Genomic DNA, 27,656 nt, shown 5'->3' with positions numbered 1-27,656 from the left:
GCCGGGTCGGGCGCGCGCGCGGCGGCCAGCGGCGCATGCGCAGGGCGGGGCGCGGCCGGCCGCGGTGCGCGGGGCCTACCCGCCGCCCGGCGTGAGGTGAGAGGCGGCGGGGGCGCGGCCGGCCCGGCCCGGCCCGTGAGGGGCGAGGGAGGAGGTCGGGACCGTACCAGAGCGGGGAGGAGCCGGTTCCGGGGCGGGGGAAGCGGGAAGGGCGGCGTCCGGGCAGCCGGGGGGGGACCAAAGGGGGGAACGGGCTGCCGGGAGCGCGCGCGTCCCTCACCGGCCTCGCGGACCGCGCTGGCGCCGGGCGGGGCCTACGAGGGGGCGGGGCCTCGGAGGGCGCCTCCTGGCGGTGATGGGGAGAAGGGTCCTCCAGGGCTGGACGGGGAGTGGGATTATTGGGAGTGAGGATTGGGATACAGGGATTGGGGAGTGGGTGATGGGGGAGTAAGGTTTGTGGAGTAGGGATTGGGAATGAGATACGGGGAGTGGGGATGGTGTATGGGGGATTGGGGATGGGATGCGGGGGCGTGAGATTTGGGGAGTGAGATATGGCAAATGGAGTTTGTGAACAGGATATTGGGGAGTGGGGTTTGGCGAGTGGGTTAAGGGGAGTGGGGTTTGGGAACGGGATATAGAGGAGTGGGATATGGGGGAGTGAGGTTGGGGAGTGGGGCTTGGGAATAGGATATGGGGGAGTGAGATTTGGGGAGTGGTTTATGAGGGGGTGGGGAGTGGGGTTTGGGAGTGCGGTTTGGGAATGGGATATAGGGGAGTGAGGTTATGGGGGAGTGAGATTTGGGAAGTAGGATATGGCAAGTGGAGTTTGGGAATGAGATATGGGGGAGTGGGATATGGTAAGTGGGGTTTAGGGTTAAGGGGAGTGGGGTTCGGTAACGGGATATGGGAATTGGGGTTTGGCAAGTGGGTTAAGGGGAGTGGGGTTTGGGAATGGGATACGAGGGGTGCACAGAGCTGCATCAGGAGTGGGCTGTGCTGCTGCGCTTGGCGCTGGCACTGCCCCGGCGGGTTGGTGCTGCACAGGTTCAGGCAGCCCTGCGGACGGGGGCAGAGTGGTTGCAGTTCACAGAGTGGAGTGGGTGCCCAGAGGTGGCTGTGCGGGGTCACTTACGCCACAGGGTGAAAAGTCCAGGCTGGAAGTTGCTCTTGGTTCCCTGAGGACCCAAGCAGGGATGTGTAGCCAGGATGGAAGCAGCTGCCATCTGCCTGAAAGGGCTGCACAGCTTCAGTGGTGCCCCTGGATGCCAGACCGTGCTTCCTCACATGGTGCACGGAGGAGAAAAGTCTAGAAAGAGAACCATTAATTTCAATAAGTGAGAAGCCTGAGCCATTCCCAGCAAAAATACCTTGTAACAGTGAGACATGTTAAGAGATCCCACAATGGAAAGCAACTCAATTCCCAGCAGTGCAGAACCTCACTGTACCAGTGCTGGTGAGTCAGGCCTGTTCATAGGAGCTGAGTCCCATTCAACACTGAAAATGTAGATGGCATGAGCACTGTAGATTTTTGCGCTGCTGTGTCTGTGCCACCTTTAACCTGTTGGTTCTCCTCTCGGTGCTTCCTGGAGGTGCATACTGCTTTCTTGCACAGCAGCTCTTCATAACTCTCTGCTCAGCTCATACGTTCCCACTGAAAGCCTTGGTTTAGGATTGGCTCACATACCCATCACTTCACACCTCTCCTTACACTGTATCCTGTCCCTCCGTGTTTGATTTCTTCTCATACACAGAAAACAGACTCTCAGCCACGTCAAATGGACTCTGTTACGAAGGCTGCTGACAACCCTTTTGCTTTTGTGTTCAGGTGGCTCTGGGAGGATCTCATCTGCGGGGGCTGCAGGAGAGATCTGCAGGCAGAGAATACCCTTTTTGGACACACCGGTTGGGACAAGGCTCACGCTACGGGCTTTTAGGCAGGACGGGTTTTATTCAGAGGAGCAAGAACACCACCAAGGAAGAGGAATGGAGCGTCTGGCCTCCTTCAGTAGTAAGTACCACAAGATGACATTTGGAAAGTGCTTGCCATTGTTTAAAGATATTAGCAGCCGTCTCGGGGAGGGAGACAGAAATCTAGCAGTATTTGGTCCACAGGGTCGCTTCTTTGATCAAATTCTCAAGAGAATGTACATAAATGATTCAGTGTGAATTTGGATCTTTTTTTCTATCTACTTTTTATAGTTGGGCTAGTTCAAATCCATTTTCTTGGAAAAAATGTGGCTTATAACTTGACAGTCTATTTATTTTGACTACTTTGCAATGAACAAAATGAGAAAAACTTGCAGAGGAGTGTTCCATTCCTTGTTCAGCAACCTGAGCAGAGTCTGAGGTTTGGACGAGTTACAGAACAATCTTGTTGATGCCTTTGCAACCCAGCAATACGCTTTCCAAGTCAGACCTGAGGTACACGAATGGGAGGCTGCAGCTCTCTGTGCAGTATTCTCCACGAATAAGGCCTTGGGGCTGGTCTTTGGTGCAGAACACGAGCGGATCATGCTGAGTTGTACCAGGAGGCTGCTGCAGAGAAGATTTTCCTTTGACTCCTCTGCACAAGTTTAGGTTTAGCCCTGAGTGTATCAGGTCTAGCGGAGATGCGGTGCCAAATCTCTTACAACTCCAGCTGAACACGGAACTTTTAACAGATATTTGGAAAAGATGCAGTCGGAAAGAGGTTATATACAACTGAGTTCACTTAAAGTGAATTTAGGTGATTGCTAAACCAGTGCCTTGTTTGTATTGCATGAGATTTACTTTTGGCTTCACAGATGACCCTTTTGATAAGCCTCCATGCCGAGGTTGCTCTTCGTACCTCACAGAGCCCTACGTTAAGTGTGCGGAGTGCGGGCCTCCTCCCTTCCTCCTGTGTTTGCAGGTGAGTGCAAGGATGAAAGCAAAGGCATTAATTTATTTGAGAAAGTCATCAAAGGCCTGTCCGGTGCCAAGTTGTTCCATAAACACATTAATAACTGGTCTCTGTAAACTTGTATCAACACACTTATTTGCTCAGGGACAGGGAAACGACAAAGAAAATGTTGGAGGCTGAAGAGTTGAGGCATGAGCGGCTGAAGGAGATCTTTGTGAAGGCAGCTAAAGCTACCTAAAGACATGCAGTCAGCCTGACTGTGTAACGGAACATGCCGCTGCATGTCTAGAGAGTCATTTTTATGGCTTGGAAAAGAAAAGCCATCAAGAAATACCCTTTCCTTGTCACCACACGTTTTGTTTTTTCCTCCTGAATGGAAATGAAAGTTTGGGGAAGTTTGCAATACTGACAATAATTGTTTGCGGCTGGATATAGTTCTTTAAAAATTATGTGTGTGATCTGATAACCACAGAAAGTACTGCTAGTTTTAAATTATTAAATAAATAAGTTTGCATTACTTATGATTAAAATTGGCAATAACCTCTAACACTGAAAAAGGTGGTTAGCCTTGTGCTCAGATATGTACAAAATACACAAAACCATATTTTGTATATTGGGTATATTTTTGTTCATTTACCTGTACTTAAAAAACCAGAAATTTTACTTTTGAAAATAGCTGCAAACCATGCTGGTGCTTTTTAAACAGAAAACCAAGATGAAAGGGAAACTGTGTTTTCAATACCTAAGAAATGCTCTGCTCTTCCTGGCTCGATCGACTTTAGAACATAGCACCAAGCTTCCTTCACCTGCCTAACTTTGCCTTAAATACTTAACACAAAAGTATGTCGATTCACAGGAGTAACGCCTCGGTGCAAAAGACAAGGAAGATACAAAGACAGATTTAACACAATTTTAACAAAGATTTTTCTACCATTTTATGTTTTTTCTAGTATGAAACCAGAAAAATTGAGTATCTTTTTCCACATATCCGATAGTCAGTTTTGGATATCCAGTCGTCAGAGAATAAAAGGAAAAAAGGGATCAGTTAAAATGTTTTCAGGGCAGAAGGAGGAGACTAACATAATGCTAATCTTTTGTTCTACAGTGTTTCACACGAGGATTTGAATACAAGAAACATCAAAGTGATCATACTTATGAGATAATGGTAAATATTCCTTTTAGATAACACCTACTCAGTCTTGAGCTTTCATAACTTCCCAGGAGTTAGACCTTTGCTTACTAACATTACACTGAAAAGCTAAGTGATACAATTCTTTGATTCAGAGGGTTAGAACTATTACAAAAGAAAAAGTCTTCCTTGAGAGTAAAGAAAAATACCCACCTGGAACATAATGGAATAGTGGAGACTTTTAAAGCTACATTCTTTTATTGTGCTTAGATAGCTCAATGCATTTCATTAGACTTCCAGTTCTTTAACCATGTGAGTCAACTTCTGTTTCTCTATTCTTGTTTTTTCTTCCCCAAAATTAGTTTTTAAATTTTAAAAGTTTTCAGTAATTTTTACGGTGTCTCATAGCATAACACTGTTGAATTACAGCTGGTAGATACAACGTGTAACGGTATAATCAGAAGAACTGTAGCGACAAACTAGTTTTTACTGTAGTTGATGACCCATCAGCCTAAATAATTCATCAATTATTTGATCAGGTTTCATGGGACACATTAAAAGTTTAAAACTGCCGGTATTATACACTGTGTTGCCCTGTAGTTTAGAACTTCTTTGCTCTTGATGTGGTGGATTGTAACAGAGGATCACAGCACTTTGATTTGCTTTTTTCTTCTCTAGACTTCTGATTTCCCTGTCTTGGATCCTAACTGGACGGCTCAAGAGGAAATGGCTCTCCTGGAAGCTGTGATGGACTGTGGATTTGGCAACTGGTGAGAATTTAGTGCTTCGGCCAACTTCAGTGAATGATGGGTAGTTTTTCCTTTCATTTCACTGGATCTTACTGTTGAATCCATTGGTGCAAATTCAATATTCAATGTTCAATGACTTATTGTGGGTGAGACACTAATTTAGCAGCTAAAACAGAAGACTGGGGTAGCGGATTCTGTTTTCAAATCTGCTGTTAGATATACAAGGAAATTGTTCTTCTGAGATGCAGGGCACCTCCAGTGAAGTACAAAGTTCCCTCCGTTTGCATTAAAGTCAGTAGGTTTTGAAGGACTCAACTATTGCCCAAGACTTTCTGTGCCCCAGTTTACCTCTATGTAAAAACTAACTGCAGAATTTCTTATCTTGTGTGGTTTCGGTTTGCTTACAGTTGACTAACTAGGTATTGTTATTTCTGGAGGTTTCCTGCTTCTCTGTCATATTTAGGATAGAGCACTGGAAATATTTAATATTTTTATACTGTGTTCTGTTAAGTTAGTTTCTGTAGTTGCTACAGGATTTTTATACATTTGTAAATAAAGGAGATCTGTAGTCATGAGTTCTCTCTCTTCGTGAAAAAATAGCTGTATTAAAAGTATAGAACTCTAGACTTCACTGAAACAAAACTGAGCTCTTATGTGTACATTGCTGTCATAAGTAAGACTGAAAACGCTTGCAGTTATGTTCTTCAAGTATGCTGTCTAGTACACTTTGTCCTACTTAGCAATACAAGTAATCTTAACTTTTTCCTTAAACACTTGGCTTTTTTCAGCCTTTACCAAATAAAGGAAAAACTGACTTTTCTTCCTGGAATCCCTTGCATCCAGTTTTTAGTTTAACAGAATTAAAATGATTGCTGCTGGTGGATTTTTTTTTTAAGTCCTCAATTTACACAGCCATTTTATTAAGACAAAATACTTCATATTTCTAGTCAACCACTTTTCTGAGAAAGTTTGGCAACAATTTCCAGAACGTGTTTTGTACAACCATTTTGGTGTTTAAAAAAACCTGTTTAACATCACTACACGAAAGCGGAAACCACTATCCAGTTAAAATCGCACGAGAAAGTTGAGAAGCAGAATGCAATTCCAGACTTAGAATTTACCATTACCTGGAATTAGTAAAATGTATCAAAAGCTCTCAAATAACAATACTAAATTTCAAGCATATAAAAGATTTGGTACGTTCCATCAGACAGGGAGTTTCTCATGTAAAGACAGTGAATTGTATTGCTCGTGATCACCAAAAAAGTGCTCCCTGTATCAAACGTGTAAGTATTGGCTCAGTGATAGTACGCAAAACGTGAATTCAGACATCATGACAGATCAGTTCTCCGCACACCATGCAATCAGTCTCTTGTCCAAAATTATCTTTTCCCACTAGGGAAAGACAAGAACCCTCAACATTTCTGTATTCTTCATATTAAGCCTCCCCCTCTCCCCCCTCCAGGCAGGACGTAGCTAACCAGATGTGCACAAAATCCAAGGAGGAGTGTGAGAAACATTATATGAAACACTTTATCAACAACCCCTTGTTTGCATCTACATTACTGAACCTGAAGCAGGCGGAGGAGGCACAGCAGAATGAAACAGCAATTCCTTTCCACCGTGAGTATCCCCTGCCCGTAGCACATGTGGGAGCTTTCCCGCAAGTCTCGACTCTTCCAGACCTGAAATGAGCAGCCTTTGGAGAAAGGCACACACCACGCATGCAGTTTGCTTTCATTCCCAAAAGGAGAGCTTGTTCTGATGGCTAACTTGAACAATGTTAGTAGTAGGGTCGTCTTCACGCTGTATTAAATCATTGGCATATCAAATAGCCAAGACTGCCAGTTCAGCGGGAAAAGGGAGGGAACGGAGAGGTCTGATGCAAACATCAGCTCCTCAAAACCAGAAGTTCCTGCACAGCCAGTGGAAACGGTCACTCACAGAAATCACCACAGCAAAAGCCTGGATGTGCAGATTCATTTAAAGGACGAGCTGCCCCAAAGCTGCTTCACGTATGGCGCTATGAAACAGCCTGTTCTTCATGGCAAATACCAGAGAGAGCTCTCACCCTGATACTGGGTAGTTACTTTCCTTGTCCAGACCCCGCGCAGCAACGTTAACTGAGAAGGGGTTTCGACCTTTAAAACGTTTCATCTGACTATCCACTGTGTACCGGGCCTAACTGCTGATGTGATCTGTCATAAAATCATGCCCTTTAAGTTAGGCTGATTTCACACCTCTCTCTTTAAAACTGCCTTTTAAAAGTGTATGTTAAATTTCAGCAATTTAACAAATTTTCAGTTTTCCTTAAATTTAACGTCTTCAGAATTCCCCCAGTCTATCAGCTGTTCCATTATAAAGCTTCCCCGGAATGGCTGGGGAAAAAGATTGCTTGGTATCTGGAGGTTTAAATTTCACGATAAAGTGGTTAGAGCTAAAGCAGTAGGAACTGGACAATTTTGGTTCTCTCCCTGGCTGTCATTGATTTTTTTATGTGACCCAGGCCAAGACAAATTCTCTGTGCCTCAGCTTGCTTTATCTGTAGCATGGGACTTAGAATGCTTAGCTCCTTCACAAGTGTGTTGTGAGCCTCAGTCCATTATTGTCGGTAAAACACCGAGCTCCTCAGTTGGGAAGCGCTGTAAAAATTCAGAGCTGTATACCTTTAATTGCAGCTCTCTGTAAATGGCACCCAGAAGATGGCAGATTTAACACCCCTGTTGCTATTAACTAAAAGAACTTGCACGCTGAGAGCGAGTGATCTGCAGAGGTTTACCGGGGGGATGCTGAGCTCTGAAATGTGGAGTTTACATTTTATAACCTATTTATTATCTTGAATTTCTGTGTTTGGCTTTTGAGAATACTATGAAGATCTCGAGATTGCTGCATTTTTCTCTGGATGAGCTCAGTCTTTTTCTGAATGTAATGCTGAATAAAAGCCCAATCAGGGTGTTTTTCTTCAACTAATTATTCCCACTCCTCCTGCAAAAGAAACACCTATTTACAGATCATTAAAAAAAGACCCTAAGCCCTACACAACATCTAAAAACCTTTCTTTTTTCAGCTGCTGATGATCCCCCACGGCCTACTTTTGATTCCTTGCTCTCCAGGGATATGGCTGGGTACATGCCAGCGAGAGCGGACTTTGTTGAGGTAAGACTCTCTCTTCTCCCATTATTTTAAATTTGCTACTGAATGCAAGATCAGCAAACGCACGCTTGTTTGCCCCTGCCTATAGGTCTGTACTCTTCATATGAAAAACATGAGAAGAGAGGACCGGAGAGGGTGATTAAGCCAAGGGTTTAATTAGAGAGGTGGCGCTGGAAGCCTGCGAAGCTGCCAGCAGCGCTCGGCGAGTGGGTGCCTGTGTGCAGGGGCTGGGGCTGCTGCTGCCACCAGATGTCCCATCATGAATGGCTCTTTACGTAAGCGGGCTGGATGCTGTGAATTAGATGCTTAGCAAAAGGGGTCAGCTTCAGCATGCTTCTGTTTCGTTTGCCTTACAGAAGCACATAGGAGCCCGATCCAAAGATCGCTTGAAAGACCTGCATTGTTTGCAGTGTTTTTAGCCGTGGGCCCGGGGCCCCAATTTCTGTTGCAAAACAAGCTCCTGTACATGAAGCAATGAATTCAGCCATATAGGGGCTGCTTGTTTTTGTACGTTTGAGCAGAATTTCCACCACAGTGGGGCAGTCATGGAGATTACCTGATTAATTCTCATTATCCTATCACAGCATCCTGTTCCAGTTGCAGCCATGGGGGTGCATAGTACACATTCCCTAGTTAAAGCTCCCCAGTGAGGCATGTTGCTCAAGGATGGAACCTCGTACAACTGTATGAGTAAATATCTCTTGTTTTCAGTACTTATACGTTTACTGAAAGCTGATACCAGTTTTTTAGTGCTAGTTAATGACAATTTATTAATCACCTCTGAGCAGGAATTTGACAACTATGCTGAATGGGATTTGAGAGATATTGATTTTGTAGAAGACGATTCAGACATTTTGCATGGTAAGTCCCCTATTTCTGTACGTTGTCTGAAAACAACGTTTCAGAGTGCCTACTCAGCATTTCATTGGGTCTCTTCTTCTCTACACACTTTTTAAAAACTGAACATACATTTTTAATGATCTCACTTCTGTGCGTTGGGATTTAAACACTGGCATTTCTATGGTCCTCACTTTCAAATCTCTTTTAAAAGCTCTTAATCAACTGACATACAAATGGTACTTACATAGAGAATAATACACCTTACTGCTGAAATGTAGCCAGCTATAAAGTAGAACATGACTGAAATGGAATAGTCTCCACCAGCAGTAGGTATCTCTTTAGGAAAGACGCAAGTGATATTTTATCCAGTATAAACTCCAGAGAAAGTTTATCTAAGTAGACGCAAATTATCTGAGATAGCAATTTGTCTGGCAAAAGGTAGCAGTACATCAGTGTTTGAATAAACAGACCTACAGGCTTATTAAAAAACAGAAACATCAATGCCTGGATATCACTTCTCCTCCCTGGCGGAAAGATAATATTTCCATCTACATAATGTTTGTGAGCATCACCACAAGGCACAACTTTTGTTCTGATAGAAAGAGGAACACTTTCTTCTCTGTTGCTAATACCCTTTTTCCCTACCATACCTAGTTTGTTAGAAGATCTGTCGCTTATTCTAACCTCTGTTAGTTTAGGAAATCTGATATCAGGGTGGATATTAATACAGGCAGCAAGGAGGTATGTAATTTATGTGCAACACTTTGAAAATGTTCTGCTCTTGAAGTTGTATGGGTTTTCATGCGTTAAACATCCACCCTGAGTTATAGCACCATTAACCATATATGACAACTTACTTTTTTATTGAGGAGAGGATGGTTGTTGCACGAGTCCAATTACTGCTGCTGAGTTTCTGTGAACACAGCTGCCTTAATAATACCAAATAACAGGAATTCTTAAAATGACAACAGGAATTACGAAAATGACATTTTAATCCATAGAAGAGAAAAGATCATACTTTCCCCCACATTTGTAAGTACATATAGTGTTTAAAAGTACTGTGTTTATGCTTCAGAATTCTCCCATCTATGTCAGGCAGTTCTAAGCTAAAGCCTTAGCATCCCTTGGAGACAGACAAATCCTGTTACGTACAGACAGTCTTTCCAAACTTAAAGAATCAGTTTGAAATTTAGCAGCGTACACAGAGCTTTACGGAATGAAAACTCCCTTGGCTCAAAAAAGGTTATGAGAATCGTATGTCAGTCTCGCTTCCCTTTTAACGTTTATTGAAAGGGGGACTGGCTTGTGGACATGTCACGGATTCATCATGCCATCTCTCTATCGTTTCTTTTTATTACTATTAAAAGATATATTTTCTTGCTTCCATGTCCTATTCTGAGTCCCGGTAAACTGAAAAAGCAAGATAATCTCCTGGTTCTGTTCATTAATTGTTAGCTTAATATTCATTGAAGCTGGTTTACCAGCACTGTCTTCCAACCCCTGACACGTCTTCCTCCCACTGCACAGTTCAGCCATTTAAGGTGTCTCCTACCAGCCTCCTGTTTAACTCGTCAGTCTGAATGCAGAAAATCATCTTTCCTCATCCCTTCAGAATATTGCAAAGCTGTGCAGGGGCAGAGCTTTGGTCCATCTAGCCCAGTGTCCTGTTAGTACCCCGTAGCAGATGCACGGGAGAAGAATGTAAGAAAAGGCAAGTATGCGCAGATACTTTTCCTGGCATATCTTCCACATTTCCTGCAGCGACAAGTTTAGCGACTTCTTGAGCCATAGGTTGTGTTCAGATCATTCTGACCAAAGGACCTGTCCTCCATGAACGTGGCTAACTACTGTTAGAACTATGTATATTTGTACTTTAGCCTGCGTAACATCCTGTAGCAGTGAGTTCCACAATTAAGTTAGGAGTTCTACAATTTAATTAAGTGTTGTGTGAAAAAATACTTCCTTCTGTCTGTCAGATCTTTTGCCTCATAATTTCATTGGATGTTCTCTAGTCCATTCTTCAGTTGTCTTCAGTATTTAGTATAGGCTGTCAGGCATTTGCCCTGTGAAAACTGCTTGGCCGAGATTATGGAGCGTGACCAACTACATTTTCAATCTCTTAGCTCAGGGACTCTGGCAGCTTCCTTCCCACAGCTGTCCTGGATCTGCCCACGTGAGAGAGAGAATGCCTCGAAAAAATGAAGTCCCAGGGTCTCGCCAGCTGTTTTTCTTTTACGTGAGACATCTTGGGGGGAGGAGGAATAATTTTCTAAAAGAAACTTTGGAATTAGATCTTTCCCTTCTCCAAGTTAATACAAATAAGGAAGGGGCCACATCCTCCCTGTCCTGCAGTTTTAAAGATCTCAGATGCTGACTTTTCTTGATGACTTGAGAATGTTTTGCGACCTAATTGTAGGATTTCGTACTGTACGAAATGGCACAACGATTGGATCTGAAGGCACGGACGAGCGCTTGGATGATTTAAGAAGCCTTTGTCCTTTCTAGTCAGCAGGAGAGAAGGTCGGGGGCAGCCCTGGAGGCCCAGCTCTGCTGGTCTCTCCCAGGGCTGCCTGTCCTGCTACTTCCAGGCAGCGGCTCTAAGCTGCCTCTCTACCCCGGCCCTGCCCACGGGCAAACTTCTACACTACATTGTACAGAAACATCCTTGAAAAGCAGCCATGTGCCGGGCTTCCACACCTGCTCGAGACACAATTTTGCTGGCCAAACAGCAAACTTTTTTTTTTTAAAATAGGTAAAGATGTAAAACAGGGTTTTGATACATTTTATAGCCCAGAGAATCCCAAATGGCATCTTGCAGCATAGATTAAGTATCAGGTTTGTGAAAAATTCCTCAGGTTTTTTTTTTCTGCCATGCATTAAACCTCACTGGGTTCAAGATTGATTTTTGAAAACTACTTTTATATTCCATTTTCTGAAAGTTACTCAAGCTAGACCTTGAGAACACACCAACCAGAATAATTTCTATGGTCTCTCTTCCTTTCTTTTGTTACATGAGTCACAGATCAGTGCTGCAGTGTCTGGGTTGCACATTAACATGGGAATATTTGATGCTTTCATTGGAACAGAATTCCCCCTTCTTCCCTTTCCCCCACATTGCTCTGCTTTTTTTGCAATTTTGTAAAAATCATTTTATAAGAAGTTCTAGATCTAAGCTACTTGACCTCTGTTTCTGATGTATTTTCCCTGTTATATTTTCCTGTCTCACTCTAAACAAGTTCTCAGTATTTCCACAAGGAAGAAGAATGCAATTTAATACAAGGTGGAAAAACTCCCAGGCAGCCTTTTCTGAGGAGCACAGAAACCGGGACCTGCTGACTCACCAGCTCCTCCCACCACGCAGGAGGTCACAGTCATTGTTCAGTCACTTCTTGATATTAGCAAGATGGTAGAAATTGTATGAAATCTCTCATATTTCAATTAACTTATTGAACCGTTAACTTTTAGGCAGTACTTGCAACATAATGAGCGCATGCAAATATATGCTGCAGTTAGACAAAAACATAATGGACAGATCAAAAGAAACAACTAGTTACAAATCTCTTTCAGCCCAGAGTGCTTGAATATTTCATGAATTACAAGTTTTCTTCAGACTGAATTATAGCGTTAGTAATTTATTTTTTTCTAGGCTTTTTCTCCCCTTTCCTTCTCACGTAAATTATTTTTACCTCTAACACTGGGAAGTAATTGCTGAAACCGCAAGTTTAGAAGCGATTGGAAATAGACTGCAACTCTGGCTGTACAGTAGTGAAATTATAAGATACAAGGCAGTCAGTGTCCTTCTAAATATTACATGATGTTTATTCTTTGGTGGAAGTTCCTGACACGCTCTGAAGGCAGATCCTCTCTTTGCCTGGGGTCCTGCTTTCCTCCAGGGAGGGTGAATTTGGCTTGCAGCCATTAAGTTTGTACCAGCCGAGGCACACACTGGATACACAGCCTGTTTACTTTGATTAGTTTGCATTCTTCCCATTATTTGGGCCTTGCATGCCAAACAGAGGTTAGCTATCGTGAAACAAAGGTCTCACTCATTAGTGCTCGAAAAAGTTTTTGCAGACCAAATGAGGCTGAAAAGGAATGAAAAGCAAAGAAGCTGTTTTGGACACACATTCTTGAGAAACCAAAATATTTTGATTTTTTGGAATGGAGAAAGGAGCCTTGAATTTCTGCCTATCACTGGATCCTTCAAAGCTTCTCTGATCGTCTCAAAGAACCTTATCATTTCCCAAAATGGTCACTTTGAACACGATTTCAGCTTGGATTATCTTAAGTTAACAGTACGAACAACACTCTCCCTAGTATAGTCCATGGGGAAAAGCACAGGGAAATAATTTTCATTCGTACAGCATCTCTTTTCTCATTTCAATGCGGCATGTAACAGTATAGTAGTTTGAGTTATTCATGCATTCCAGATCTTGTAATCGGCTGTTCCTGTGTGAATACGTCTATTAAAAACAAAAGACCCTCCAGAAGTGCATGTGGCAGCAAATACTAATTTTTCTGTAAGCAGAAGCTCCATTTTTTTCCCTTCATTTGTCCTCATGAATGTTCCTTCCCCTCCCCAGTTGATCATAATTTCTTTCAGAATATTGTGCACTCAGGTGAAAGCATCAAAATACAATGGTTATAGGTGCATAATTACTTGTGATATTTATAGAGGTTCTCCAATGCAATTTCTGCATGTACTTATTAAGTTCTGCCCACACAAACCCCAGAAAATAACATGTTAGCTTAGCTTGCAGAGGGTTTAAAAATATAAAAATATTTTCCATAAACTGGCACCAATTCCGACACTTAGTAATATATTTCATGCATGTCTAACTTACTGCATTTCCCACTTCCTTGTCCCCACATTTAAGTAAGAAGGAGAATTTGCTACTTGCACTTGTTCTTAAATTAGGAAACTTAAATACCTCTTTATGAAAACACATAATGATTCTTGAACACCCTGGTTTTGCAAGAAATTTGCACAAAGAAGTAAGAACATTGTACCACCCCTCCTGTCTTCACACGTAGTCTTTTGCTCCTAGATTAACATCAGATCTGTTTTGTATAAATTGAAGATTCTTTTGCTAATACAGGGTCAGCAAGCATAAATCAGAACTGTTGGCTCCTGGGCCGACAGGCACAGCCTTGGGGCTTTAGCTGGCCCTGGTTGTAAGGGATTTTATTACCCAGAGGAACCGCAGAGATTAATTGCCTGGAGGCTGGGGGCTTCCTGGTGTTTACATATAAATACGTATTTTAAAATAGACACATGACCACACTTCTCTCAAAATTGCATTATTAATTATTTATCGGAGAGCGCAATCAATAAACTGCCAGTATCAGTTTTGCTCTTCTCTTGTAACTACAGACCGAGGAGTGGATTCTGGATTCTGTCACCCTTGGGCCACCCCTGTTTACGCAGCGCAGAGGGCTGAAAGGGGACGTGCTCTTGCTGCGTTTCAGAGCGCTGCATGTTGTCTCCACAGCCTGTAAACCCACTGTCAAGTCTCAAGCCTCCTCCTTCTGAGAGCATACTGAAATCATTAACGTAAAGGAAAAAAAGCCAACCAAGAAATGAGCCAACTCTAAGCTTATTTAATGACCTAGAATTTTTGCATTATTTAGCAAAATGAGGGAAGGGAAGGTGATAGATGTCTCCTTATCTTTTCTTTCAAGAATTTACCAAAAAAGTTTATCAACCAAATGCTTACCGGAGAAAGAAACAGAAGGATCTCCGAGTGGATCAGCCAGACAGCAGACAGATTTGATTTCGAAAAGGATGTTTTCTAATGAGCATGGCTTTTTCCTGTGCTTCTTCACATTGTCGTGAACTATTCTCTTTGTTCGTCTGGCAGACAGATAAGTTTAGAAGTTAACAAGCTAAAATCTTGTAGATGTTTTTAAGAACTGTAGCAAAGGCTACTTTGAATCCTCACAGTTCAGAACTGTATTTTTCTATCTTTTGGAGTTCCTTGCTCTGTGCAGAGAAGCCTTTGTGCAAAGATGATGCCTCAGATCCTTAAATCCAATAAATGTGCTTTTCAGGAGAAGGAATACTTAACAATTGCATGTATGAAGGAACAAATAAGTGCTAATAGTAAAATAGTCCAAGAAGGAAGAGGAAGAGAGTTCTCAGGATCTGCCTGAGTTGATATTTAGGGGCATACATTCCAGACGTACTTGGAAGGAGCAAGCAAAGGAAAGCTTCTACAGGGAGCATGGATGGTCTGCAGAAGGTTAGCTTCTAATGAGTTTATGCCCCTGTCAAATTGCCATGGGATTTTTAAAACAGCACAGTAGAATGACCATTTCAGCCTACCATGAACATACAGGCTTGAAAATTAGCCTAATACAGTGATTACTTAGGTATTCTGTAATTATTTTTTTTTAATATTTTGCAGCGCTGAAGATTGCAGTTGTAGATATCTATCATTCCAGGTTAAAGGAAAGACAGAGAAGAAAAAAGTGAGTTTTCAAGCAATAACTATTTTCCTTTGTTTCATTAACACGTATTTTTCGCCAGTGTTGTCCTAATACTAAACTTCATTGATTTCCTATAGCACCTTTCCAGACCCTTCGCATGCATGGAGACCTCCTGCTGTGAAATTTGCGTGACAGGCTTCATCTCTAATGTGTGGTTCTCCTTCTGTGCACAGATTAACATCAGGCTTTAGCAACGGTACCAGCCCAGAAAACACAGATAACAGACCCCGATACTTATTTGTCCACATGGTTGGCAAAAGACTTCTACACACCGTAATTCTCCTTTAAACTCTCAAAACCAAGTCATTAATTTTGAAAAGCCTATTTTCCAGTCCTTTTTAGTGCATGAAAGTCATATACACAGGGCTCTTCATATTACTTTCCCAAATCCAGTTATACATAACTAACTAAGCTTCTGGCACACCTGATGAGTAGCCATTTTGCAGAATGAGGAACTGAAATACTGTCTGGGAAAGCGGACACAGATCCAGGACTAGGAACCAGAAAAAAAAAAAAGAGACAAATCTCTGTTTTATGTAATGCTCATGGACTGCACATAATTCATTTTCTACTTTAGGGGGAGAAAAAAAAGCTGCCAGCCTGTGACTCATTGCTAGACCCCCCCACTTTCTCCATAGAAATGGTTTGCATCATTATTTTTAATTCTTAGTGGTCCATAAGTCAGTTTTCTACGATGTGTAATGAAGATAACTATATTGCTGACGTGTGTTTGAATAATTTATTCAGTTCATTTGACAGCTTTTTAGAATGACTCAATCTATTCATTAAATTCAATTTTATTATAACTTTCAAATACTTTGTTCAATATTTAAAATTATATCTTGCTGTATTACTTTCTACTGGAAGAATTAGTAATTTGGAGTAGGAACTCCTCCATTCCTTCTCATAATACAGCATAGTTCTGCTAAATGACAGGTAAAAGTTGATATGTATTGGCCTGGTTCTTTATAATTCATAAATTAAAAAAATATTTATGTGGTATAATTTCCATTATGATAAATCATGTCATACTAAAAGAAAGTGCCATAAGGCTCAGCTACGTAAATCAAATCGGTGTCAGTTTTTGTAAAGTTTCTACAGCAGGATGGGACAAAAATCTGGAAAATGACATAAAAATGCTGACATCACACTCAGAAAGTCTTCTCTACATGAGACGGGAATATTCTTTTATACATACTAAAGAAAACATAATGGATTTCATAGAGCAAATTCCAACTTGACCTTGACAAGCCCAACTTTTTAGTATCTCTTATCATTTGCAAAAGTCGGGTGTTTATCCAGCCACCACATAGCAATGACCACATGACGTTTGCTGAAACCTGTCACAAATGTATTTGTCATGCGCTTATAAATATCTTACCTGCCTTTTTACTCTGCTCCTTGCCCTGATCCTGTCAAGAACATTTCAAACTTGAGTTACCTAAATCATTTCCCTCTTTTTAAAATCTAAACTGTCATGGAAAAATTCCTTCATCCTGCTCCCAGCGGCAAAATTTGCCATCCATCCCTCACCGTTGCTCTGGCAGAAGGACGTTTGTCCCTCTGAAGCTGCAAATCATGCTTCATGGGACATTCCTTTACCTCCAATTTTGGAAAGTCACAAGACACTGTAGATGCAAAATCTGTGCCTAAAGAAGCAATTTTAAACCTTTAAAGTGATTGTAGCTCCTTTTGTGCTGAGTGCTGTCAGAGTTGGACTAATGCATACCACCACCCAAAATCTACCCCAATTAAAGCCGCGCTGCATCGCTACATCACGTTTCTCAGTTAGCCAGATCAAGGGATATGGAAATTTCATGTGTTTAGTTTTAGACCCCTCTGATGGTCTAAATCAAAGTTCCTTCTGAAGCCTTCGTATTTATGAGCTAATACACGAGTTAATGCGTTCTAGTAATACCATTTTCTCTCAATTACAGAATTATAAGAGATCATGGCCTAATCAACCTCAGAAAATTTCAGAGTGAGTATCAGGCGTAACTGTTTAATTTTAAAGCAGCCTCTACTCGGGAAGCAAAACTTTGCGTGTTCAGTGTTTCCAGTGCACCATTGTGGGTTTTTCATACTGGACAATATTCAGATGGTCTGAATTCCAGCAGATTTCCTGCCCTGACTGTTTCCAACCAGCTGGCTCTAACTATTCCCGGCTCAGTGTTTTAGTTATTGCCGAGGAATTGCTCTTCAGAAGCATTTCGGGCTCCACTCAGTAGGGAGAGGGGTGAAGGAGAAACCTAGGCCATTAAAATGCATCTCACTATTCTAAGAAATGATCAAACCACATGTAAATGTCATCCTTTTTCCTTTTAGAATTTTAAAGGCTCTACAATTTTGTTGCTTTTTACTCATCAGTTTGTAGTCGTGACACCAAAATGGCCAGGAGGCGTACCAAATCTGGATCTTTGGGCAGTTCACAGAGGCTGGCAGTCAGTTCAGGCTCCACTGAATTTATTTCCTTCTCACAGTAGTCATGATAAGGCATGACACTTTTTTCCCCTCCTCTAGTTTTGGAAAGGCGATACCCAAAGGAGGTTCAAGACCTTTATGACACAATGCGGCGATTTGCGCGAATTCTTGGACCAGTAGAGCATGATAAGTTCATTGAAAGCCACGCATGTAAGTAGTTTGAGGATTTTAGCATATATGTTCTTCAATAAGCATAATGAGTGGTTGCATCATCTACAACCTTTCCTAAATATATACCACTCCAGGAGGTTGGTTTTCTCCTCCTCTCCCATCCACCTCCCTCAGAAAAACAAATACATTTGTGGTTTCATACATTAAATGAGCAGCAAGTGGTTTTTTCCACTAAACTGTGTCTGAGTTCTTTGTTTGATTTTTCACTTGATTGAACATTCTGGTCATGTGTTAGCAGTAGTATTTTCTTATCAAAAGACGACTATTCATTTACTGGGACTCTATATCACTGAAAGAACAAAATCCCTAAAATTTATGTCTGCGTTGAGAAATTGGGAGCTGACAGCAAATTGTGAATTCTTTGAAAGATACATGTTAAACTATTATACGTGTACATAATTATATAGTACAGCTGTCATTATGTCCCTTACCTTAAAGGGAGAGGCATTGTTCCATCACTGAATCATCTCGAGTCTTTATGCATAATCATAGCATGCATTTAGTCAGATTCCAGTACGAGTCATTACATCCTGCTTAATTCTCTGACTTAAGCTGGGAAAATTGCTGCTCATTAGACAGAACAAAGCATTTAAACAGTTGTGCCTGTATTTTCAGGACACCCTATGCGAAATACCAAAAGTATGATCCTGCAAAATCATGAGTCCCGCATGTGAGTGTTAGTCCTGGAACCTCGTTTTGTTGTTGTAGTGACAGCGGAGTCCTCAAGTTAACCTGATAGTCAAGGACTCGCCTTATCCAGCTCTGCTGAGTAGTACCAGTAAACAAATTCAAGACAAGCAAACTTGCGCACTGTAAAACTAAGCAATGCCTGGAAGCCAGCTGATAAAAGCTATAGGCAGTGAGTATCGCTGAGCAAAAGAAACATGGCTATTTAATCTTACTGACAGCAGAAAAAGAGTCATCTGCAAGGAAGAATTTTGGAAGGTCCAGTTATGAAAGTCATAGTTCAAAGACAGTATTAGATGCTGTAAGGAGCCTGGATGGGGTATTTTTTCAAACCTATTGAAATGCCTTCCAGATATCCTACAGTATTGTTATTTGCCTTGTCGAGGGTATGGCAAAGGAACTGTCAAAGCATGAAGAGAAAAATAGCTTTTCTGAGCACACATACATACACTAGAAACCAGCTTAAATCTGTGATCAAGGAGTGTTAGGCCACGGTGAGTTTGAGCCCTGATCCAGACTTGTGCAGAGAGGTTAACCCTGTCTGTGGTTCTGTAGACTTCGTAGCCGAACTGTGCAGACACATAAGAAATAGCAACGTACACCACAGCTCACTGCCATCCCCGCTGACCCACATTTGTTTTTTGGATTTCCCTCCTGCTTACCCGTGGGGTGAAACAGTGGAATTTGAGCTGCGAAGGGAAATAAAGCGACTACAGGAATACAGAGCAGCAGGAATCACCAATTTCTGTAGTAAGTACCTGATGCATTATTCAGCCCATTCCCATTCATCAAGGCGTGGAAGGATGATTTTGCAACACTGAGGATGTGTTGAATAAAAAGACACTTAGTTTTGAAATGCATTTGCCTAGCCGTTTAACTGAACAAGGCTTTAGCAATAACGCTTCAGTCCAGCTGTGCTTTTTTAAAGCTAGTTTGAGCCATCAGCTTGGAGAATGTGCTGTCTAACAGAGCTGCTTTAGTCACCGCTGTGCAAAAGATTCAGAAAAAAAAAAATGTATGGCACAGTGGTCTCCAGTGCTTTATCTCTGGACACTTGCTCTGGCTGTCAACAAGTGTGATATCTGGAGAGAGGGCTAAGACCTCCACATAAACGAAATGGCCTCTTTTATCCTGGAACTGGATCACGGAAGCCTTTTTTGTTTGTTTTTGGCCTGAAATTAGCGGGGGAGGGGTGCAGGGTGGAATCTAATACATTCCCATGCCAAGTAGTTGTCATGAGGGAGAATAGCAGAGCCTGGTCCAGAGCTAGAGAACAGTTTCTCACTTATTTCCTAAAGTGGAAAAATAACTGTCTGGAAATTTTAACCGAGGCAGCTGGTGAGAACGCGATCTCTGTTTGCCATAGGTGCCAGAACGTACGATAACCTCAAGAAGACGCGAGACGAGGAACGCCTGAAGCGCACCATGCTCTCTGAAGTCCTGCAGTACATCCAGGACAGCAGCGCCTGCCAGCAGTGGCTCAGTCGACAAGCTGATATGTACGGTTACAGTAAGACTCTGCTTTTCACATACCTGTGCTTTAGTCAGCTGCATCCGACACGCATTTCTGTCCGATAATAACAAATGCATTCCCAACTTATTACAGTAGGAACAGGAAAATTCAGAAAGGCAACAAACGGTGGCTAACAGCAGTAGTGCTTCTTGAAGTGCAGACAAGAAAATGACGAGTAAGGGCTCCAAATCTGTTTTCTGTAGTTTATATTTGAGGAACTTAACTGCTGTTAATAAAGTCATGGAGGAAAATAAGGTCTTTATGGATATTAATGAGGGCGCAGATGACACTTGAAATGTTTCAGATGATTTTAGATGTAGCAGCATTATTAATGTGTAGTCACCCTGCACAAGCTGTTTGATTTAAGGAGCCAGCTGCAATGCAAAGGAAGTGCATCCTGGATGCTACGTGGTCTGAGAAGATGATTTGGCATTTCCCCAGTCATTCTCCACTGAATTTTTTATTTTGTCCCTCACTCCCTTTTTCAGACATGGTCTTCCATCTAGGAGCGCTAAATATTTAGAAATCCTGTTGACTTTCAGATCAGGGCCTGGGTTACGCAAGTTGAATTGTATAATTATTAGAAGTTGGGTAAAAAGTAGTTTCAGGGACAATATATGCAGTTATTCTTTAAAAAAAAAAAAAAAAACAAAACATGAAGGCAATTTGAAAATTTCCTTTCTTTTCAGTGATTCCGGCCTGAGTCCCACGGTACCAGTTCCTTCCAATTCAGGTAACTGTTAGATGATGGTCTGTGATAAAAAGCCAGCCGTACATCAGTAATACTATTCTGGCAGCCAGTTGGAGAAAGACTCTTTTGCTCAAGTGCAAAAGTGTCAGTCCTCAAGCCTCATGGTGAAGCAAAGCTCAAGTCAACATTACCTCAATCTGCAATTCATTCCACGTGCAAATCCTGTAGGGTTTTTTGCTGAATTGACAGATTTTTCTGACTACAAATGTAAAAATCCATCCTAAAGCTACATTAACAAGGCAGGAAAGAAAAGAATTTTCACATGACAACAAAATTTTATCTTTAAAAGATAAAGCTAATCCGGTTTTTAAATGAAGCTGTGTAGCACATACCATAGCAATATGAACCTGACAGAAAGCAGATTTGGGAGGGCAGAACACAAAAAAACAGTTGCCTGAGAAGCAGGCAGTGGTTGCAGCATCAAGCAAGTGACAGAATGAGATGATACAGGTTGCCTATGCAACTTCAGTTTTCCTTTTCTATGAATACGGTTTTGTATTCTTGAATTCTGTAATCACAAATTTTGGGTTTTTTTCCACCAAGAGGAGCCCTGCTTCTTTCAGTGTCCAGTAAGGACAGATTCAGGGGCCAGTCAAGGCCCTCATGAACAAGACTTCTTATAAAATTTCACCTCATTTGTTGAGGTCACAGGATGGCAGGCAATGAATGAGACCAGGATAAAGTTTTACTTGAACCAAACTTCTTAGAGGTGACCACTGAGTCTAAATGTTGTTCATTTCTACCAGGAGCCCTGGTAATTTGAGTGAAAAGACCAAGCAATTAGTCATTGCAGAAGTCAATAGGCACTATGTTTTAAACACATTTGGTGATAGCTAAGATCTGGTGTTTTGGAGATAAGACAGCATTGTGTATCTCAGCCTGGGCGTGAAATGAAATCCATGAAATGGGGACAGTATCCCCTCAGCTGAAGGGCTAAAATGAAGAATGAAATTCATTTTTTGTCAAGTATTCAGTGGCCAGTGAAGTAGCAGAGCCCAAAAGAACATGAATTGTTTTGCCTATGGAACTCAGATAGCATGCAGTGTTTACAACCAGTATCACATGTTGAACAAAACCCAAACAAAATACCATATAGTTGGTAATTAAACAAACATCCTGCATACTGAATAAGACAAGGATACTGCGGAAAAACTGCCACGTGTCTATATAATTAAAGGCTGCATCATACTGAATATACAAGAGGGCAAATTAGCGTTGCTTAACTTTACTTCTAGATTTTGAGATCATGACTGCAGCCTGATTATGTTTTCTTTAATATTAGTTTGTGTGTGTGTTATTTCCTAGGTTTATAAAACAGTAAAACCAAATTCTGTCATGTCTCATCATAGCACGCTTGTTTCAGGCCATAGACAGAGGGAGGAGTGCTGGGAAATAACTCTCTCTACACCTACCCGAGACACTTTTCCAGCTTCTTTCTAGTCCTTCAGTTCTCTCTCCGATCAGGCCCCCCTCACCTGGCCAGGCTCCCGTCTGTCTCCTACAGACGCACGGGAGAAGGAGAGAGACGGTCCCAGAGGTAGGACCCGGGCAGGGCAGGGAATGGAGCAGTGGCCAGCACAGCCCCTGGGAAAGAGAGCTGTGTATTTCCTGGGATCTCATCACTTTGCCAAATTTGGGAAGTCTGTCCTGGGATAGAGACACCTATCTCTTAGCAGTGCTAAATATGCAACCCAAAGCATGGGGGCAATAGACTTTCTAAAAATGTAATAAATAACCCTAGCTTTGTTCTGAGCTCTGGAAGTTAAAAAAAAAAACAAAAACAAACAACAAACTATTAGGAAAATAACCACAAACCTGCAAGTAAACAACCCTTGTAAAATTTTAAGCTGCACCAGTTAAAGTTCAGCAGTTATAAACAATAGCGAAAGTGAGAACTATCAGACCACCTGGTGACAGACGTTTCTTTCAGTACTGTTTATCATAACAGACAAAAATAAATCCACAAACTGCATTTGCTTTACAATATTTGCATCATATTTAAAGGCATTTAAAGAAAACTCTGCTTCCCGAAGTTGTTGGTAATGCCAGAGAAACCGGCTGCTAATGGCACCAATAAATAACCTCAGCATCCTTGCCAGCTGCTGGTTTCACGCCTGCTGGGAGCGAGTGGTGCAGGCTGCGCGCCCCCTGCGTGCCCCACTGCCCTCCCTGGCCCCGGCTGGAAGAGTTGGTTTCGTCAGGAGGCGCAGCCCGGCTTAACCGCGGCCAGTGCCAGTTTGACAGAAAGCCATTGTCTTCCAGTTCCTCCCGAAAGCCAGCGAGCCGGGTTTCACAGCGTCAGAGTCCTCATGCAAGTATTCACCGCACGCTTAACTATGTCAGTTGCAAAATCACACCTTTTATCAAATCAGTGCAGTTTTTATGTTAAGCCCTAAATAATCCTTGGATCATACTGGGTTAACATCACGGGGATTTAGTTGCCTCTGTGATAACACACCTAAGGAACAGCCATTGCCAAACTGCTCAGAGTTCCTCAGTGTTTTCTCCTTTCTTGTCCCCGCAGGCAGACGCAGTGCCCCACCGCTCAACCTCACGGGTCTCCCAGGCACAGAGAAGCTTAACGAGAAGGAGAAGGAGGTGAGGAAAGGAAAGGAAAGATAATCTATATAAAACTTCATCTTCACAGCGCAGGGGTGCTCACACCATCTGTCTCAGGTGCTGTGAAAACACCTCACCTATACGCCCTGACTACTCCTCCCTGCTCACAAAAGTCATTCAGGTTTTCCAGTTGGTTTCTTAATTTCAGTTACTGTACTCTATGTACAACATAGCTGCAGCAAATGAGTTTATTCAGCAAAGATGAGCACCAAGGTGCTATTATGTGCTATTATAACATCCAGGGTATGACACCCTCTCTCCCTCCTTTGTGAGACTGGGCTGAGCAGAAGGGTTATTTTTTCTTAATGAATAATGGGGTTTAAAACTGGTGGAGGATTTCATCAAGGGCTTCACTGGACAGATCACTGGACTAGAATAGCAGAGCTCTTTCTGTGTTATAGATATCTCACAGCCTAACCTCAGCCAATTATGGTTGCTTTTCACTGTAACACTAACGGGAACCATGGAGGCAATAACAGTGTATTCAACTTTTTATGTTTTTTTCCATATTTCTGCTTTTCAGTGCACATACCAAGCTTTTTGTATGCACGTGTGGCAGAGAATGGAATCTGGCGTTCTTTAAGCGATGGGTTTTAGCTTGACGTGGTGTTGGAGTTTGCAGCCCCATATGGAGTGCTCTTGCATGGTCACCTAAAGAAACCAGAGGCACAGGGAGATCAAGAGAGCACCCAGAAATGAGACTGCAACCCCAGGAGAGGCAAACAACGCAGCAAGGGGCCTGCCGCGTATTCATGGCTCAGTTTCTTCTGCAGCCCAGTGTAGGCCTGTCCTTAATTCAGTGAAAGGCAACACTGGAAAACTGTTGAAATAAAAGATTATTTTTTTTTTTTTAATAGAAGTCATAATCTGTCCTTAGACTGTCTACAAGGCAGATTTCAGCGTACGTATAATGCAGATGCATTTCAGACTTTTCCCTCTGTGTGGAAGCTGTTTCCCCTTCACTGGAGATGGCAGCATTGAAAATCAGATCACAGATTCACCATGGAACATGGCATTTGTGGCTCCGTTCAGCATATAAATAATTGTGACTAGGACATTAGCGTATATGGGGAATCTGATTTCCTCGTCAGCTGAGACATAAAGTCTGAGGTCCTCTGAATTCTGCAATTTCCTATCAATGAGGAACAATCATTAAGCATTTCTTATTAAAAGGAGGAGACAGCCAGTATCTCCACTGGGAGCGATCCAGCACACCATCTAGAAGGCGGCTGGTATTTGGAAGTGAAACAGGAGCGTTGCAACCTAACAGCAGAGCACGGGGGCTTTTGAAAGCCCTTCCTTTTGCCAGATTTCCAAACCCGTAATGCCCTCCCTGCACAGCTTCCATCCTGGGCTTCCGGAGGGGGCAGGCGTTGTGCGCATAGCTGCTTTTGTAGAAAGGTATTAAAGACTTAGTCTGCAGGGGATTAATAGACAGATGCCCTCCCTGGCGCTCCTCCAGCACGCCGAATTGCTGGTTGCAAGTCTCTTTGGCATGTGTACTTCCCTGGGTTTGTAAAGAACAACGCCCACACAGGACACACTCATAGTTACGCTCCTGTGAGCCGAGAGCTTGCTTTCATCCTCCTAGTTTATTTTTCAGTCAGGAATGTTTTTGAATGCAGCAGCCAGCAAGCTCCTCCCTTCCCTACCTGTGGATCGAAACAGCTCATAACACAATTACTGTATGCCTCCCCCAGACAAAAAAAACCCACCACATTTAAAGTGTTTTCAGAAAAATACTCACAATGTTACTCCCCCAACAGGGATCACAGAATGAAAGCGCGTGATGAGTGTTAGTGTTTATTAACTTCACCTTTTGTCTTCCAGCTCTGTCAGATGGTGAGGTTGGTCCCTGGAGCCTATTTAGAATATAAAGCTGCTTTAGTGAACGAGTGTAACAAACAAGGAGGCCTGAGACTTGCGCAGGCTAGAGCGCTCATCAAGATCGATGTGAACAAAACCAGGAAAATCTATGACTTCCTTATCAGAGAAGGGTACATCACGAAAGCCTGAGGACAGAGAGCAGCGCTTCGGCTGGAGCAGGCAGATGTGGAGAAGCTTTGAAGTCACTTTGACAGCGTTGGAAGATTTTAACAGTGTTGAATGAAGGACATTTCCTTTTGTTTAAAATCTTTGGGGCTTTTTTTTGTAAAAACAAGTAGGGAGCTTTGTTAAATTGTATGAATACTGACATTTCTTTGTCTGGATTCCTTTTGATTCTGCTGTTTAACACTGCTGTTGTCAGAATTACGCTGCCACGTAGCGCTGGAAAGAGTCATATGCCATATAAGCTAATCTTAAATGTGAATGGGCATTCGTTTCTAACACCTCTAACTAAAAAGAGAATCACGGTACTTTTATGCTGACAGCGACCCAGAATAAGGGCAGAAGAGCAGCACGTAATGAGAGTCACACTTTGACTTTGTGTGAGTACAGGGGTATAGAAACGCAGTCCCCTCCTTTCTTGTACTTCCTAAAACAGTGTTGGCTTTCAAAGGAGGTAGCACATGCCCAAGGGTATAAAAATAGACCTTGCAGTGGTCCAGTCTTTTTAACTTAATTGTGATAAAGGATGGGAAAGGACGTGGCAGGGAAGATCCTCAACAGTTGTTACTTTTATGTGATATTAGCACATATCACAGCATGAGTGCACTGTACAAACCAATAAGCTTCATCTGCTCGCTACTTCAGTTGGGATTGTCAAGTTATATATAATCCCTCAGTTTCAGTCTTCGTTGCTCGGGCTCATTGGAAAGGCTGGATGTTACACCCAGAGCAGCCTTTCGGAATGTAAATAAAGAGACGCTCCGTACCCCGACGTTCTCTCAGAAAAGATAACAAGCGGAGAGTGCGACAAACTGCCCGTAGCTCGCACAGCCCTTCCCTGCCCTCCTGTTCCAGGGCCTCCCTCGCTCAGCTCACCCCAATAACAGCAATGTGCCCAACTGACCAACAAAGCAATGACGAGGTGCAACAAGTTCCTACACACACGCGACACCCCGTCACGTCAGATGATCCATTGTACGACTTCGGTACAAAGCATTTGTGTTTCCAAATACGGTTGGATGATGAAGACGGTTCTTTTCAGATGCAGCTTGGCGTGATCCACTAGACAGTAAAGTCTTTATCAGACAGCTTCCATTGCTAACGTATAAGGCTGAAATAACATCCCATAAGTGACCGAACAGACAAAGCAGGTGGGATGTTGGGTGCTCTCAAGTTTGGGATCTCCTGTGGAAAAGCCTAACTGAGCTCTAACTATACTGATACCTGTTTAAGGTGTTTAGGTTTGGGGGTGGTTTTTCCCCCCCAAGAGTAATTATCCTGTGTACCTGAGGTGCCATTGAACATGAAGTGTTTTGGTTTGTAATAAAATCAAAATGACTTGAAACAATCTTAAATCTGCGTCCCCGGACTCTGGGTGAGACTGTAAAGGTCATGCAACTGCCTGTATCTACACCCATCGGCTTCTCGCCGCGAGAGAGATGAGATAAATGCGCAACAGTGGCTGTATGAATGTGACCACTAAATTAAATAGTAATATTTTCTAGGTAAAGAAAAGCAGCAGTTATAAATTACATGTTGAAGATTAAAATCTGTAGAAATTGAGACTGCACAGACTGGGAATGCCAAGGGAAGGGACAAAGTAAACTGTAAATCCTTGGGAATGTTTTTCCCAGTTTTAACATTAAACAAACAGCCAAACTCCCTTTCCTCTTGCCGAGTCTCCCATGCCGTGACATGTACAAAAAAGCAGTACGTGAGCCAAATACACTGGTACCTGCTGTCACCATCTCGAGATCAGCAACATCTCCCCCAGAACTTTAGTGACGTTCTTTTGCCCCAAAGGGACCCAAACGGGACCATGAATGTGACCTGCTTTGACCGAACACGGAACTCCCCAAACCCGAGCTGTTGCCGAGCCCTGTGCTTTGGGCAGTGCTAAATAATTTGACCATCTGGAAAACGTTGGGGAGAAGAGATCTCTGGAAAGGCAGGAACTGCCATCCTTTAGCCAGACAGGAGGAGACGGAAAAGAGACTTTTCCAAGGTAAGTAGGAGAGCACGAGGCAGTGGGGAAGTGGGGCTGGGATGTTGCCCTCGAATAGCATCAAAATACCCAAGCGGCAGGTTTTCCCCTTTCACAGGGCATCTCCCAAGCAGGGAAGGCAACGGGTTTCCAGCGCCCA

At 42.6% G+C, this 27,656-nt stretch overlaps 1 protein-coding gene across 3 annotated transcripts; it reads left to right on the top strand.

Annotated features, from left to right (window-relative positions):
- TADA2A (transcriptional adaptor 2A) lies at positions 1-26,896 on the top strand. Of its 3 annotated transcripts, XM_063340573.1 has the most exons (17): positions 66-96; positions 1,140-1,453; positions 1,826-2,008; positions 2,784-2,890; positions 3,987-4,046; positions 4,689-4,780; positions 6,225-6,382; positions 7,827-7,915; positions 8,701-8,773; positions 15,160-15,223; positions 17,179-17,222; positions 17,762-17,872; positions 19,259-19,330; positions 19,947-20,079; positions 20,783-20,826; positions 23,369-23,442; positions 25,294-26,896. In XM_063340573.1, the coding sequence occupies exons 2-17, from the start codon at positions 1,384-1,386 to the stop codon at positions 25,477-25,479; spliced, it is 1,560 nt and encodes a 519-aa protein (XP_063196643.1). In that variant the 5' UTR covers positions 66-96; positions 1,140-1,383; the 3' UTR covers positions 25,480-26,896. The 3 variants fall into 3 exon arrangements, with proteins under 3 accessions (XP_063196644.1, XP_063196643.1, XP_063196645.1); XM_063340574.1 differs by lacking the exon at positions 1,140-1,453 and having other exon boundaries at positions 1-96; XM_063340575.1 differs by lacking the exons at positions 66-96; positions 1,140-1,453 and adding an exon at positions 137-154.
- The last annotated feature ends 760 nt before the right edge of the window (positions 26,897-27,656 follow it).

The sequence above is a fragment of the Chroicocephalus ridibundus genome, chromosome 7 (assembly GCF_963924245.1).
Source record: "Chroicocephalus ridibundus chromosome 7, bChrRid1.1, whole genome shotgun sequence".
NCBI lineage: Eukaryota > Metazoa > Chordata > Aves > Charadriiformes > Laridae > Chroicocephalus > Chroicocephalus ridibundus.
Note: the sequence above shows the minus strand (reverse complement) of the source record. Positions and strands in the feature narration are given on the sequence as shown.